This window comes from Ailuropoda melanoleuca, chromosome 2 (genome assembly GCF_002007445.2).
Source record: "Ailuropoda melanoleuca isolate Jingjing chromosome 2, ASM200744v2, whole genome shotgun sequence".
Lineage (NCBI taxonomy): Eukaryota > Metazoa > Chordata > Mammalia > Carnivora > Ursidae > Ailuropoda > Ailuropoda melanoleuca.
Window position 1 is genome coordinate 145318918 of NC_048219.1, and position 17451 is coordinate 145336368.

At 36.5% G+C, this 17451-nt stretch overlaps 1 protein-coding gene across 1 annotated transcript in view; it reads left to right on the top strand.

Annotated features, from left to right (window-relative positions):
- Window positions 1-17451, top strand: part of AGPS (alkylglycerone phosphate synthase) — a 136649-nt gene that overhangs the window by 47451 nt on the left and 71747 nt on the right. The window contains exons 6-8 of the mRNA XM_034654787.1: window positions 2512-2583; window positions 4101-4180; window positions 14594-14674. Coding sequence (XP_034510678.1) covers window positions 2512-2583; window positions 4101-4180; window positions 14594-14674 — 233 coding nt within the window. The remainder of the gene's footprint in view (window positions 1-2511; window positions 2584-4100; window positions 4181-14593; window positions 14675-17451) is intronic.

Below are 17451 nucleotides of genomic sequence, written 5' to 3' on the forward strand. Positions count from 1 at the left end.
CCCCCCCGCCTGCCGCCCAAGAGGTTATCAGATCTCTGAGACCTTTATTTAACTTTAATGTAAATTTTCTGTTGGTGATAAAATTCAGGTTTTTTCTTTGCAAGAGGGTAAGTTTTGAGACAATATGGCAATTGAAGACAATGGAGTATTCCACAGAGTGAAGGTGGCTGTCTTGTCTTGCAGTTTGAATGCACACACACACACACACACACACCCCTCCCACATATATATATACGTACCTAGGAGATCTGTCCTTGTAGATGTCTTTAAGTTTGGCTATAATTTGAATCTGAATTTTATATTTGCTCCAATAGGATGTCTAGGGCTTGTCTAAGCATAAGAACTTGTATGTAATTTTTATGATTTGGAGTCATCCTTAAACCAGGATTTGTCACCACCATGACCCTTAACACGGTGTGTCTATCTCTGCCTTTCATTTAGTTTGGACAAATAGTTAGTCACTCATATATGTTGTTTGTGGTAAGTATGCTTATAAAAATAAAATATCCTTTAACAATTACATATTTTAAAACCATTTCACTTATTAAATTTAGTATTTATGCATTATTCTTAGCTGTTTAAATACCAAAACTTTAGGCCTGTGAAAATATGTGCTAGGTACTGTTCTAGGTATTGAGGATGAGCTGTGAACAAAACAAAAATCTGTTCTCAGGTGCCATACAATTTAGTGAGGAAGGAGACAGAAAAAAGAGCAAATAAATATACAATGTATTGAGCGGTGATAAGTGCTAGAAAGAAAAGGCGGTAAGAAAGTAGAGAGCTGTATAGGTGAGCAGTGGGATGAGGGAGTGTTGTGTCAGATAACGTGGTCAAAAAAATCTTCTGGTTAGGTGACAATCCTAGAAGTAGGTTTGCCTTGTTAAAGGATTTTAACAGTCATGTTTGGGTATTTTATTAATTATTAATCAACTAGTATTCCACTTAGTAAAAAATTTTTACCACAGATAGTAATTTTTATAAGCTTAATCTGGAAGCTTAAAATGGATTTTCATTAAAAATTGGAATAGTACAAATGATATATTCTAGTTTTAAACAAACCAGAGAAATGATAACTTTTATAGTAGTATTTTTACTTTCATAAATGGATAGTCACTTGTATGTTTTACATCCTTAAATTTCCCTTTCAAGCCCTTAGCAGGTAATACTGGATTTTTGCATAGTTTCCTTGCCTTAAGTCTTTTTCTCTTCTTTGCCATTCCATATTATCAGGAGATTTATTTTTCTCAGATAATTTCTTTGCCATGTGAATCTGTGGCTTAATGCTCTATTGCTAGTCAAATTGAGATTTAGCACCTTGTGTCTTGTATTTAAAATTTTCTGTTGTCAGGTTTTTGATACTCATATAGCTTTTACTCTGATAAGGAGTACTTTAGTTGTGTACAATAGAAAGGAATATATGTAGCACATTATATATAGCATTTAAAAATTTGTTTAAAAAACAGAATAAAGAATCATCAATGGCTGCAAAAATTAGTGAGTGAAAGTATGATGAGAAACGTTTTTAGAGTAACTATCTCCCCGCAAGATACTTACTAATTATAGTATTCTTATAGTAGAAAAACCTAGCAGATACTTTATAACCAAATGATAAAAGTTGACATTACCAGAAATGAGACCTGTGTACATCATGTTCCTCCAGATGGAACTCATGAAGAAAGGCACAACATCACTTCTGTGGAATTCCTGCCGAAATGTGTAACCTGAATTTATTAATGAGGAGGCAGAAACCCAATTGAGAAATACTTTATGAAGTAACTGATCAGTGCTTTTCAAAAGTGTCAGGGCCATGAAAATTAAAAAAAAAAATAGACTGAGGAACTCTCTCAGATTAAAGAAGAGTAAGGAGGGGCGCCTGAGTGGCCCAGTCGGTAAAGCTAAAGCGTCTGCCTTCGGCTCAGGTCATGACCCCACGGTTCTGGGACGGAGCCCCCGCATCAGGCTCCCTGTTCAGTGGGAAGCCTGCTGCTGCTGTTCTCCCTGCTTGTGCACTCTCTCTCTCATTCTCTGTCAAATAAATAAAATAAAATAAAATAAAATAAAATAAAATAAAATAAAATAAATAAAGAAGAGTAAGGAGCTGTGACAACTAAATACAGTGTGTGATTGGCTGGTCCAGAAAAGGGGACATTAGTGGAACAATTGGCAAAATTTGAATAAGGTCTGTAGATTAGTTAAGAGTATTGTGTAATAGTAAATTGCTTGGTTTTGATAATTGAAAATGTAAGATGTTAATGTTTATGGCTGCTTAATGAAGGAAATTCTTTGTACCTTTTTTGCAACCTTTTTATAAGTATGAAACCATTTCAAAATGAAAAGTTAAAAAAATAATAAATATTTTGTTTTAATATAGCTGTTTAATGTGTGTTAACGAGTGAATAAATGAAGAAAAAGTTTAGACACTAAAGAACATCATGGACCCTTACTTTGCAGGGTTACCCAGATTTTATTTGTATCCCTGTGATTAATTTATTTTCCCTTTTTTTTCAACAGCATGTCATGATGATGTAGTTAAGATTGTGAATCTAGCATGCAAATATAACCTTTGTATCATACCAATTGGTGGTAGGTATTATGCCTTTTGAATTTTAATATGATGTAAATGTGTTTTTTATTTTTATTTTTTAAATTTAAATTATTCATATTCTAAATATTTGTGCCATCCCATTGAAAGCAAACATTCTTGTAATTATGATATGATTATTCTGAAAAATTTGTTTTATGCTGTTCATTTTTGAGTAGATCTCTCTCTCTGAACTGTTTGAGACATGTTGTTCGTGGGTTCTTATACAGATCCTAGTTGACGCTGTAACTTAATGCTTAAATAAGAAAATGTTTCCCCTTTAGTAATTATTTTATAACCTTTATCTTTATGGAGAGAATGTTATTTTTCAGAGGCTAAATGTACCCAATATACACTTTTGAGAAGGAACACTATGCAGTGTGAAAGATCAACCAGGACAGTGATGACCAGATCAGTAATACATTTTAATGTTGAAAACTAACATTGCTTTGCATTTTAAGACAAATTTAATCTCTTGATCTTTTATCAACTACATTCTTTTAATAACCTACACAAGCCAAAGGAAATTGCCTTCACTGATTGAATTAACATTGATGGAACAGAAGTGGGACACCAAACGAATCAGGAGCTCCAGATTCCTTCTTCAGCTGATACTTTCAGTTGAATTCATCAAAAAAAAAGAAAGGCACTACAGTGCCACTTTTAGTGAAATATTTTTCTGATTTCAAATGACTGTGACAAGCAAATAGTGTTTACTGATTACAGGCATGTTCTTAATTGACAGTTCACAGTCTCACCTTGTAAAAGTAAACTGAATTTTGTAGGTCAGCACCTCCTGTAATTTTTACTTGTATCAAGAGTTTTCTGTCCAAGACACATGGAAATACCAATTAAGGATTTACTCTGATATATGGTAATACAAATGGTTAAGGACTAAACATGGTATTATTTTATGTTGGTATCAAGAAAACATTTTTCCTTTGATAACAAATGTTCATGGAAAACAGGAGTACATTGTTTATATACTTGTATATATTGTTTATATTAAAATCAACTTTTCATCATTAACATATAAATTTGTTTGAATATTATATAATCTGGGCAATTTTAACTTTTTTATGTTCTAATAAAGTCTTTTTGTATGACAATATATTATTTCAAATGATAAATGAATCTCATAGTTAAGGTGAGGTGTCTTTAGTTGAAGTAGGAAAGGTATTTTTTTCTTTTAAGCAATATCTCCAGAGTAATCATTAGTTTAGAATTTTTCTAATCATGTTTTTGGAGTTTCACAAATTGCTAGGGGCGTCACTTGAGTGTGCTCAGGGGGTGGAGTCATATCCCATTGCTTTCAGATCCATAATATTTCTTCATTTTGGCATGCAGCATAAAATAAAGGTGAGTTTGTTTTTAGTGTGTTAGCATTTGCAAATTACATTTTGCAAAGTAGAAATAGGTATTACTTTTCTAGCGGGCCTGCTTGTGTACTTTCTATTAGGGATCGGCCCTAGAAGTGCCCTAAAAAATAAAATATTAAAATTTTTTCCTATTTTGGCAGGAGGAACAAGTGTATCATATGGCCTAATGTGTCCTGCAGATGAGACAAGAACAATTATTTCTTTGGACACTTCACAAATGGTATATGATAATTTTAGACATGTTTGAAGATAGTGTTTGGTTTAAAAAAACTCTTTATGGCTCAGTCTTAGTTGTTATTAAAAAGGTATATTTTCCATTTTGTCTTAAATTTATTTTATCATTATATTTTACCATTGTCTTCAGGTCTCAAAAAGCTAAGTTTACTCACACTCAGGTACATATCTGGGTAGTTTCTACCAAATTGGCCTGACAAATTGATAACTTGAGAAGCGTGGGTTGGAATAGTGATAAAATAGATGACCTGATTTGTATTGTTAAAAACAAAACAAATATTATTAGTTAAGGTTGATTTGAAACACCAAGACTTGTCCCCCAAATTTTCAATGCTGTTGCATTTTTGCTTGTGGAGGAGTGGAGAGCAAACTACTTTTATCGTAGGATTATTTTGTGACCTTTTGGCTCGCTGTGGTCTAAGAGTTGGACATTGTGCCATGTTAAAGCTTTGTTTTGGTTATGAACTTAATCTTTATATAGTCAACAATATTTGTGGTTGCATATTCCTTCATTGCTATAAAAAGTTTAAGATTTATTTATTATTTTATTAATTTGACATTTTTTTTCAAAACCAAAGTAGAGAGAATAGTATATCCCTTTTCTAGATTAAGTAATTATTGACTTTTTATCATATTGCTCTATCTTTGTCTCTCAACTATTTTTTTAATTTTTATTTAAATTCAATTGGGGCGCCTGGGTGGCACAGCGGTTAAGTGTCTGCCTTCAGCTCAGGGCGTGATCCCAGCGTTATGGGATCAAGCCCCACATCAGGCTCTTCTGCTGTGAGCCTGCTTCTTCCTCTCCCACTCCCCTTGCTTGTGTTCCCTCTCTCGCTGGCTGTCTCTATCTCTGTCGAATAAATAAATAAAATCTTTAAAAAAAATAAATAAAATAAATAAATTCAATTAACATAAAATGTATTATTAGTTTCAGTGGTAGAGGTCAGTGATTCATCCGTCATTCATACTACCCAGTGCTCATTACATCACATCCCCTCCTTAACGTCCATCACCTAGCTACGCCTCCCCCCTCCTCCCTCCCTTCCAGGAATCCTCAGTTTGTTTCCTATGATTAAATCTCTTATGGTTTGTCTCCCTCTCTGATTTCATCTTGTTCTGTTTTTTCCTCTCTTTCCCTATGATCCTCTGTTTTGTTTCTTAAATTCCATATATGAGTGAGATATTATGATAGTTGTCTTTCTCTGATTGATTTATTTGGCTTAGCATAATACCCTCTAGTTCCATCCACATCGTTGCACATGGCAAGATTTTGTTTTTTTGATGGCTGAGTAGTATTCCGTTGTATATATATATATTCGACATCATCTTTAGCCATTCATCTGTCAGTGGATATCTGGGCTCTTTCCATAGTTTGGCTATTGTAGATGTTGCTGCTGTAAACGTTGGGGCGCAGGGGCCCCTTTGGATCACTACATTTGTACTTTTGGTGTAGATACCTAATAGTGCAATTGCTGGGTCCGAGGGTTGCTTTATTTTCAGCTTTTTGAGAAACCTCCACGCTGTTTTCCAGAGTGGCTGCACCAGCTTGCATTCCCACCAACAGTGTAGGAGGGTTCCCCTTTCTCTGCGTCCTCGCCAGCATCTCTTGTTTCCTGAGTGGTTAATTTTAGCCATTCTGATGGGTGTGAGGTGGTATCTCATTGTGGTTTTGATTTGTATTTCCCTGATGCCAAGTGATGCTGAGCGTTTTTTCATGTGTCTGTTGGCCATTTGTATGTCTTCTTTGGAGAAATGTCTGTTCATATCTTCTACCCATTTCTTGATTAGATTATTTGTTTTTTGGGTGTTGTTTCATAAGTTCGTTATAGATTTTGGAACTAGCCCTTTATCTGATGAGACATTTGCAAATATCTTCAGCCATTCTGTCGGTTGTCTTTTGTTGTTGTCGACTGTTTCCTTTGCCGTGCAAAAAGCTTTTTATCTTAATGAAGTCCCAGTCGTTCAGTTTTGCCTTTGTTTCCCTTGCCTATGGAAACATGTCTAGCAAGAAGTTGCTGCAGCCAAGGTCACAGAGGTTGCTGCTTGTGTTTTCCTCTAGGATTTTGATGGATTCCTATCTCACATTTAGGTCTGTCTCCATTTTGAGTCTATTTTTGTGTATGGTGTAAGGAAATGGTCCAGTTTCATTTTTCTGCATGTGGCTTGTCCAGTTTTCCCAACACCATTTGTTGAAGAGATTGTCCTTTTCCCATTGGCTGTTCTTTCCTGCTTTGTCAAAGATTAGTTGACCATAGAGTTGAGGATCCATTTCTGGGTTCTCTATTCCCTTCCACTGATCTGTGTGTCTGTTTTTGTTCCAGTACCATACTGTCTTGATGATTACAGCTTTGTAATAGAGTTTGAAGTCCAGCATTGTGATGCCACCAGCTTTGGTTTTCTTTTCCAACATTCTTTTGGCTATTTGGGGTCTTTTCTGCTTCCATACAGATTTTAGGATTATTTGTTCCAGCTCTGAAAAAAGTTGATGGTATTTTGATAGGGATTGCATAGAATGTATAGATTGCTCAAGGTAGCATAGACATTTTAACAATATTTGTTCCTCCAATCCATGAGCATGGAATGTTTTTCCATTTCTTTGTGTTCTTCCTCAATTTGTTTCATCAGTGTTCTGTAGTTTTTAAAGTACAGATCCTTTACCTCTTCGGTTAGGTAGGTTTCTTATGGTTTTTGGTGCAATTGTAAGTGGGATTGATTCCTTAATTTCTCTTTTTTCAGTCACATTGTTAGTGTATAGAACTGCTACTGATTTCTGTGCATTGATTTTATATCCTACCACTTTGTTGAATTGCTGTTATGAGTTCTAGCAATTTTGGGGTGGAATCTTTTGGGTTTTCCACATAGAGTATCATGTTATCTGCGAAGAGTGAGAGTTTGACTTCTTTGCTGATATGGATGCCTTTTATTTCTTTTTGTTGTCTGATTGCTGAAGCTAGGACTTCTAGTACTGTGTTGAACAACGGTGGTGATAGTGGATGTCCTTGCCATGTTCCTGACCTTAGGGGGAAAGCTCTCAATTTTTCCCCATTGAGAATGATATTTGCTGTGGGCTTTTCGTAAATGGCTTTTATGATATTGAGTTATGTTCCCTCTATCCCTACACTGTGAAGAGTTTTAATCAAGAAAGGATGGTGTACTTTGTCAAAAGCTTTTTCTGTATCTTCTGAGAAGATCATACGGTTCTTGTTCTTTCTTTTATCAGTGTAGTGTATCACACTGATTGATTTGCAGATGTTGAGCCAACCTTGCAGTTCAGGAATAAATCCCAGTTGATTGTGGTGATTAATCCTTTTAATGTACTTTTGGATCCTGTTGGCTAGTATCTTGGTGAGAATTTTTGCATCCATGTTCATCAGGGATATTAGTCTGTAAATTCTCCTTTTTGGTGGGGTCTTTGTCTGGTTTGGGGATCAAGGTAATGCCGGCCTCATAGAATGAGTTTGGAAGTTTTCCTTCCATTTCTATTTTTTGAAACACTTTCAGAGGAATATGTATTAACTCTTCTTTAAATGTTTGGTAGAATTCCCTTGGAAGCCATCCAGCCCTGCACTCTTTGTTTGTTGGGAGATTTTTGATTACTGCTTCTGTTTCCTTGCTGGTTATATGTCTGTTCAGGTTTTCTATTTCTTCCTGTTTCAGTTTTGGTAGTTTATACATCTCTATGACTGCATGCATTTCTTCCAGATTGCCTAATCTGTTGGCGTATGTTTGCTCATAATATGTTCTTATAATTATTTGTATTTCTTCGGTGTTGGTTGTGATCTCTTTTCTTTTTGATAAGTCTGGCCTGGGGTTATCAATCTTATTAATTCTTTCAAAGAACCAGCTCCTAGTTTCGTTGATTTTTTTCTGCTGTTCTTTTGGTTTCTATTTTCATGATTTCTGCTCTACTCTTTATTATTTCTCTTCTGCTGGATTTATGCTTTATCTGCTCTTCTTTCTCCAGCTCCTTTAGGTGTAGGGTTAGGTTGTGTATTTGAGACCTCTCTTGTTTCTTGAGAAAAGCTTGTATTGCTATATGCTTCCCTCTTAGCACCACCTTTGCTGCATCCCAAAGGTCTTGAATAGTTGTGCTTTCATTTTCTTTTGTTTCCCTGAATTTTTTTCTTTAATTTCCTGGTTGACCCACTCATTCTTTAGTAGGATGCTCTTTAGCCTCCATATATTTGAGTTCTTTCCAAATTTCCTCTCGTGATTGAGTTCAACTTTCAAAGCACTATGGTCTGAAAATATTCAGGGAATGATCCCAATCTTTTGGTATCAGTTGAGACCTGATTTGTGACCCATTATGTGATCTATTCTGGAGAATGTTCCGTGTGCACTCGAGAAGAATGTATATTCTGTTGCTTTAGGATGGAATGTTCTGAATATATCTGTGAAGTCCATCTGGTCCAGTGTCTCATTCAAAGCCCTTGTTTCCTATTTGATCTTCTGCTGAGATGATCTGTCCATTGCAGTGAGTGCAGTAAGTGCAATACTATTATTGTATTATTATCAATGTGCTTCTTTGACTTTTGTTACGAATTCGTTTATATAATTGGCTGCTCCCATGTTAGGGGCATAAATATTTACACTGTTAGATCTTCTTGTTGGATAAACCCTTTAATTCTGAGATAGTGTCCTTCCTCGTCTCTTATGATAGTCTTTGGTTTAAAATCTAATTTGTCTGAGATAAGGATTGCCGCCCCAGCTTTCTTTTGATGTCCATTAGCATGATAAATGGTTTTCCACCCCTCACTTTAAATCTGGAGGTATCTTTGGGTTTAAAATGAGTCTCGTGCAGACAGCTTATCTATAGGTCTTTCTTTTTTATCCAATCTGAAACCCTCTGTCTTCTGATTGGGGCGTTTAGCCCATTTACATTCAGAGTAACTATTGAAAGATATTAATTTAGTGCCATTGTATTACCTGTAAAGTCACTGTTTCTGCATATTGTCTCTGTTCCTTTTGGGCTCTTTCTTCACTTAAAGGATACCTTTTAATATTTCTTGCAGGGCTGGTTTAGTGATCACTAATTCTTTTAGTTTCTGTTTGTGCTGGAAGCTTTTTTGTTGTTAAAGATTTTATTTATTTGAGAGAGAGAAAGAGAGCAGGAGCAGGTGGAGGGGCAGAGGGAGAAACAGGCTCCCCGCTGAGCAGGGAGCCCAATGTGGGGCTCCATCCCAGGACCCTGGGATCATGACCTGAGTCGAAGGCAGACACTTAACCAAGTGAGCCACCCTGGTGCCCTTGTCCTGGAAGCTTTTTATCTCTCCTTCTGTTTTGAATGATATCCTAGCTTTATAAAGTATTCTTGGCTGCATATTTTTCTCATTTAGCACCCTGAATATATCATGCCACTCCTGGCCTGCCAGGTCTCTGTGGATAGGTCTGCTGCCTGTCTAATATTTCTACCCTTGTAGGTTATGGACCTCTTATCCCCCGAGCTGCTTCAGGATTTTCTTTTTATCTCTGAGATTTGCAAGTTTCACTGTGTGGCAGGGTGTTGACCTATTTTTATTGATTTTGAGGGGGGTTGTCTGTTCCTCCTGGACTTGGATGCCTGTTTCTTTCCCTGGGTTAGGGATGTTCTCCACTATGATTTGCTCCAGTATACCTTCTGTCCCTCTCTCTCTTTCCTCTTCTGGGATCCCAGTTGTTCTAATATTGTTTCGTTGTATGGTATCACTTATCTCTTGAATTCTCCCCTCGTGATCCAGTAGTTGTTTATCTCTCTTTTTCTCAGCTTCTTTATTCTCCATCATTTTGTCTTCTGTATCACTGATTCTCTCTTTTGCTTCATTTATCCTAGCAGTTAGAGCCTCCATTTTATTGTATCTCATTAATAGCCCTTTTGATTTTTTACTTGATTAAATTTTAGTTCTTTTATTTCTCCAGAAATGGATTCTCTGCTGTCTTCTATGCTTTTTTTAAGCCCTGCTAGTGTCTTTATAATTGTTATATTGAATTCTAGTTCTGACATCTTACTTATATTCATACTGATTATGTCCCTGGCAGTCAGTACTGCTTCCCATTCACTTTCTTGAGGTGAGTTTTTCCAGCTTGTCATTCTGTCCAAAGAAGAATAAATGAGCAAGAGAACAAAATACTAAAATGGCAACAATGATCCCAGAGAAATATACACTAAACAAGTCAGAAGAGACATGAAGCTGGAAAAAAAAAAAAAAAGAAGAAAGAGAATATAATCAGACAGGCAAACAGAGCAGTACACTGGATCCTGTGTGTATTTTGGTCTGTTTGTTAGAAAACTAGGTTCCAAAATTGTAAAGAAAGAAAAACTTATATATGTACGAAAATAAAATTAAATACAATGAAAGAATAGAATGTAACTATAAAAATGAAAATTAAAAGACAAAAAAAAGAAGGAGTATGAACAGACAGGTGAACAGAACAGAGCAATACACCATATCCTGAATGTATTTTGGTCAGTTAGAGGAAACTACATCTCAAAATTGTAAAGAAAGAAAAACTTAAATATATACAGAAATAAAATTAAATACAATGAAAGGATAGCGTGTAACTGTAAAAATGAAAATTAAAAAAGATTTAAAAGAAAGAGTTGATAAAATAAGAAATTGGTTGAAAAAGGAAAGAAAAAAATTAAAATTGAGAGACTAAAGAATCGTGGGGGAAAAAACCCATGAATTCTATACACTGTTTTCCGCTAGTGCTGGAGTTTCGCAGTTCTGTGTGATTGGTAAACTTGGTCTTGGCCAGATGTTCTTGCAGATCTTCTGGGGGAGGGGCCTGTTGCAGTGATTCTCAAGTGTTTTTGCCTTGGAGGAATTTCACTGCCCTTGCCAGGGGGCCAGGCTAAATAAGCAGCTCTGGATTGGTCTATGTGGCTTTTTTGTTCCCTGAAGGCTTTTCTTGCCCCTTTAGAGTATGAGAATGAAAATGGCAGCCTCCCAATTTCCTGCCCTGGAGCTGAAAGCTCAGGGCCCCACTCCTCAGTGCACCCTCAGGGAAAAGCAGTTAATCACTCCTGTCTCTCTGGTCTCCATCCTGTGACCAAGCGTTTCTGTCAGTCAGGCAACCCCATTTCAAGTCTCCAGACCCTATAGACTCCTGTGGTGTGCATCTGCGCTGCCCCTCCTCGGGGAGGGAGGGAGGTCTCACCGGTTCTGCTGCTTGCTGGGCCCCTGCTCTGTGAGCAGTTGCCCAACTGTACTTATCGCAGCATATGGCAACCCTGAGCTGAGAGCCCACTCCTGGGCTTGCTGATTGCCTCTGATTTCCCCGCTCTGATGCCCGGGAACTGTGCTACACTCAGGCACTCCTGGTCTTTCTTTGACCCCCGGGGATCCTGAGGCCAAACTGTCCACCTAGGATTCTGCCCTGTTTCGCCACCTGAGCACCTTTCAGGCAGGGACATCCCTCACTAGAGCAGACTTCTAAAAGTTCTGATTTTGTGCTCCACTGCTATATCACTTTCTGGTGTCAGCTTACGGAGGTTCTCTCTCCCTCCCCGCTACAGTGTATCTTCCCATATGTCTCCTTGGATTCATTTCTCTGTACCTCCTGCTTTGCAGAAAGAGGTCGCTTTTCTATTTGTAGAGTTGCAGCTATTTTCTTAGATCTCCAGTTGAGTTCATAGGTGTTTAGAATGATTTGATAGCTGTCTAGCTGAATTCCTGGAACCGGACAAAACTAAGGTCTCCTACTCCTCCATCATCTTAGACTATCTCCTTTTGACTATTTTAAAAGTAAATCCTTATATGCTACTTACAACTAAGTATTTCTTATGTATCTGTTTTTAAAAGGACATTTTCTCACTATATTATTATTTCTCCTGGCAAAATTAAAAAGAATTCTTTATATCATTTAATATCCAGCTCACATTCAAATTTTACAGTAGTTTCAAAATAGTCTTTGTTTTGTACTTCATTTGTTCATATAGGGATTCAGACAAGGCCCATGTTGTTAGCTTTTGGTTGTTTCCCTGTCTCATTTTATCTGAAACCTCCTTCTTTCTCCTTTTTTGAATGTTACTGACTTTTGGTGAATGTAGGTTATTTGCAATATAAAATGTGTCATATTTTGAATTTCCGTGTCACTTTGTCTTGGTGTTGTTTAACTCTTCCTCCAGGCTTTGTATGTCCTCTAAACTTGAAGTCAGATATAAAGTCTAGTTAGTTTCAGGCATAGATTTTAAATTCTTTTTTTTTTTTAAGCAAAGATATCTCGTAGTGGTGATGTGTTTTTCTATCTCACGTCACACACATCAGGAGGCATGTAATATCTGGTTGTCCACTTTAAGTGTTGCCAAAATTAATCAAGATGTTCAGATGGTGACAACCTGATTATTATTCTGTAAAGTTCCCCATTAACCTTTGTCCTTATCCCAGAGTTTAAGAAAAGGCAGGTTCCTTAGAAGATCACTTAAGAGTAGCCTCTTCTGGAATAGGCTTTGGATGCGTTTGAATTTCTATACACTTTACTGTGTACAAATTTACCACTGAGTCTGTTACTGAATTTGTAAAATAGAGACAGTAATAATGCAGAAGGTAACTGTGAAGATTAAATGAGATAAAATAAAGTACTGAGTAGATGTTTAAAATTCTGTGCCAGAATTTTTAATGCCAGGTTTTTAACCATTTATTTTGTAGAAAAACTTTGTATAGTCACTGCCTTTAACTTTGAACTCTCTTAAATATTGTAGTGGATGGGTGGTACTTATAATTGTGATTTGCTCTGGAGTTGAGAAGCTATGTCTGTGCATGATTTTGCCCAGAGTACTTCTGATACAGTGTATTACAAAATATGATAGTTACACCAGTTTTCTATTTCTATATTTCTTAAATATATACAATAATACTAAGACCTATTGGTCTCAAAGTTTTTGTCTTATTGTTAACTTGAGTAGTGTATACTGGATATAATAAGGTATCCTATGTATTTTCCTTAGGTATTTTCCTTTTAGGTATTTTTTTTTCTTTGCCTTCTTCAGTTTTTTTTTTTTTCTTATCAAAAATATGTTTGGCCCCTGCTAGACACAAGGTATATAATTAGCACAAGTATGTAATCACTTCAAGAGCCAGCCTACTAGAGGAGAAGATGTGTATAAGTTATTGTTAGGTACCAACAGATTACTGAATTCTGTCTTTTTACTTTAGTTTAGTACTTCCTTTTGTTTAGTGGCTGTAGGACCAAAAGATTGATTTGCCATAGTTATAATGAAATTACTATTGTTGCATTGTGAGAGTATAATTAAAATGAGAGTTTTATATAACATAAAAAGTACATTCACATATATCATCTTATTTAATGTTTATCATAATCCTGTGAATTAAGCAGTGCAGTTATTTGTATGTATTCAGATTTGGAATATAGGCAGACAATTTTAGTATTGTCTGTTTTATTCTTTCCTTTTTATTATTAGCTAGATTTATCTGTATTAGTTATTGCCATGAAATTGAACATATCAAAGTGCAAAGAAAGCGACCCTGGGATCCAAAAGAAGAGTGTGTATGTTAACCTGATTGCTCAGCCAAATAGAAGGGGAAAGAAGTCTGTTTTTAATGGAAAATAATTCATGAAGATTCATATATATATATATAAATTAGGTCAACCAAGAATGTTAAAAACATTTTTTGGGCAGTTATACATTTGGTAAGTTGAGCTGGTTGATGCTCAGTTCCTTCTTTTTAAACAGGAGGCAGGGGTGTGCTTTGGTTTCTGTCCGGGGCCTCTGTTCTATTTTGGATTAAAAATAAAGCAGAAATGCCATTTACTATATTCAGATGTCTTTGCAGGTGTCATTTTCTAGTCTCACAATGGCCATCTTCTGATATTCTTAAGTTACATATGATTGTTAACTATTAATAGTAGTGCAGAGAGTATTTGTAGAATGCCAGGAACTTTGTATGTTAAGGGTTTTTTATTTGTCTGTTTTTTTAAGATTTTATTTTTAAGTAATCTCTTCACTCAATGTGGGGCTCAAACCCACAACCCAAGATCAAGAGCTGCATGCTCCACCGAATGAGCCAGCCAGGCATGCCTGTATGCTAAACTTTTTATGTGCAGTATCATTTAATCCTTACACCAACATTATGAGTAGTATTACTATTCACACTTTACAAATGAGGAAACGCTAAACTTAGTTAAATAATTTGCCTAAGGTAAGAGGTAGAGTTTAATTCAAACTAATCCCTGAATAAAGACAGAGTCTGTGTTTTAAACCAACTCCTGTGCAATATACTGCCTGTGTTACTCTCTCTGTCATGTTGTATAGTCTGGGATACATGGGTAGTGTAGTAGTGTGGGTAACCCTATTTGCTAGTTTTGTCTTGTCACTTGTTACCTTGAGTTAGGAAGTTATATTTCCTCAGAAGATGTTAATAGTTCTTGGAGATGAGACTTTTTTCTTCCTTTGCAACAGAATCGAATCCTCTGGGTTGATGAGAACAATCTGACAGCTCATGTGGAGGCTGGTATCACAGGACAGGAGTTGGAAAGACAGGTATGTTATTTCCTTTAATTAAGATTTTCAAAATTGCTATGTGTCCTCTTTATTTTTTTTACGATTTATTTACTTAGCAAGTGGGGCGGGGAGCAGAGAGAGAGAATTTCAAGCAGAGTCCCTGCTGAGCACGGAGCTGGACTCAGGGCCTGAGCCAAAACCAAGAGGAGTCGGGTCTTACCCAACTGAGCCACCCAGGCAACCCTTTGTGCGTCCTCTTTATGAGTGGAGTACCTTTCACAGCACATTATCCGAACAGATTTGCTCAGTTTCCATTGTGGGTCAGGCATTGAGCTAGATACTGAGGACACAGTAGTGAATAAGACACCATCCCCTACCCTTGGAAAGCTTACAACAGAAAGTTAGGCAAATAGACATGATTCAGAGTGAGAATTGCAAGGTGAAGGCTGAATGCAAGGTGTTAACGGCTCATCACATAGGGTTAGCAGGGATAAGTTGGACAAAGAAGTTATCACAGAGAACACAGCATTTAAAATGAGACTTCAGGGTGAATGAAAGTCAGCAAAAAAGGAAATGGGAATGGAGAGAACAATCCAGTCAGAGGAAGCACCAAGTGCAGAGGCTTTTAGGGCAGCTGTTGCTTTTGGCGGACCTGCAGACAGCTGAGTGTGGCTGAGGTCTCACGTGTGTTTATGGGAGAATATACATTCTTGGTGTTGATATGTTGCGTGGGAAAATGTATTGTGGTGGTAAAGAATGAAGTCAGGGAAACACGAAGAGATCAAATTATAAAGGGGCCTTATAAAGCCCCTTTTAGAAGTTTGAACTTTAGGGGCGCCTGGGTGGCACAGCGGTTAAGCGTCTGCTTTCGGCTCAGGGCGTGATCCCGGTGTTACGGGATCGAGCCCCACATCAGGCTCCTCTGCTATGAGCTTGCTTCTTCCTCTCCCACTCCCCCTGCTTGTGTTCCCTCTCTCGCTGGCTGTCTCTATCTCTGTCAAATAAACAAAAAAAATCTTAAAAAAAAAAAAAGTTTGAACTTTACCTCTGTATTCAGATAGTTCTGGCTTGCTTCTGTGTGGAGGATGGGTGGGGGACACGTACAGGTGGTTAAGAGGCTACTGGCATAATTCAGGCAAGAGCAATAGTGACCTACAGTAAAGGAGTAAGAATGGAGCAAAGTGGAACATATTGGACATTGAATTCTCAGAAGTTCATGATAAATTGGATCACCTGGGTAGATGGTGTTATTTACTGTAATTGAACTTTTCAATGAGTAATTTCTTTTTTTTTAAGATTTTATTTATTTATTTTAGAGGGAGTGGGGTGGGGGGGTGAAGAAGAGCAGAGGGAGAGGGAAAGGGAATGAATCTCAAGCAGAGTGCGCTAAGCATGGAGCCTGATGAAAGGCTCGATCTTATGACTGTGAAATCATGACCTGAGCCTAAATCAAGAGTCAGACCCTTAACTGAGCCACCGTGGTGCCCCAATGCCTAATTTCATTGAAAACTGCTCATCTAATGAATTAGTCAAACTCTTGGAGACCTTGTAGCACCTTTTTAGGATCCTGAAGAATTCTTGGAAAACTTTAGGTCCCTTTCATGCATTCTAAGCAGGTAATTATTAAAATGTATTTCCAACCTTCTCAGACACAGTCAAGATGACTTTAACTCAGCTTTTGTAAACAAAAATTAGGAATTTAATTTGTTGATCTATTGACCACTTTGTTCAACCTGAATTATAGAGATGACTCCTTCCTACCTTTGAATGGGACGGAGAGAGATAAGACATGTTTGTTGATCTTATTTTTATTATCTTTTTCCTTATTTCTTGGTGAAAAGTTGAATGAAATTGGTATACCACTGACCAGTTCTGGATGAAAGGCTTTGAAAAAAATTATTAAACTACTGTCTTTATTTTTGATTTAATGCACTAAGATAGAACTGGAATGAAATTGAACATATTATTTGAGGCAATGTTAAAGATCTTCAATAAGTCAAGGTTTTATATAAGTCCAGGTAATTAGATTTGTTAATTATTATAGTTTACAATGAACTTTAAGTGGGCAGAATAATAGTATTTAGTGAAAAAACCTGTAAAAATCCCATTTTAATTTTTCCGTTATATCTGAATGAGACATTATCAACACAGCAATTTTTTTATAACAAAGGGTGGCCTTTCATGTTTCTAATTTTGTATCTTTTATTTCAGCATTTGATGGAGTATTTTAACCTTTCCAAGTTTTCTTTTTTTTGAAAGGTTAGAATTAAAATTCAAGGAACATATTTCCTTGAAATTTAAATGACATTTTCCTAGACTAGAACTTCTGATATTTTACCTACTAGTTCATTTCCCAGAATGCCAATACAGAACTTTTCTTTTTTGCCTCCAGTAAACTGTAATGTAGTTTCTACAGCTGTTTTGATCCCAGTTCAAGTTCTTCCTTATTAAACTTCTGTACTCTTCAGTTTCTTAATCAGCTGAGGTAACCAGCTTAAAACATCCTGCTTTTTCCTTCTAGAAATTTTAAAATGACACAAAGACAGTAGTTGGGTAGCACATGTTTTAATCTCTTTAGTTTGTAAATTACATTGATTTTATTATGTGTACAGCTTAAGGGAGGTCACTAACATGTCAATTATGGATTTGTTGTATAGTAACTTCATTGAGATATAAGTGTCATACAGTAAATTGCACTTATTTAAAAGGTACAATTTGATATGTTTTGATACATCGGTGCAATTGTGAAACCATCACTACAGTCACAATAATGAACACTTGTACCAGACCTAAAGATTTCCTCTTGCGTCTTTATG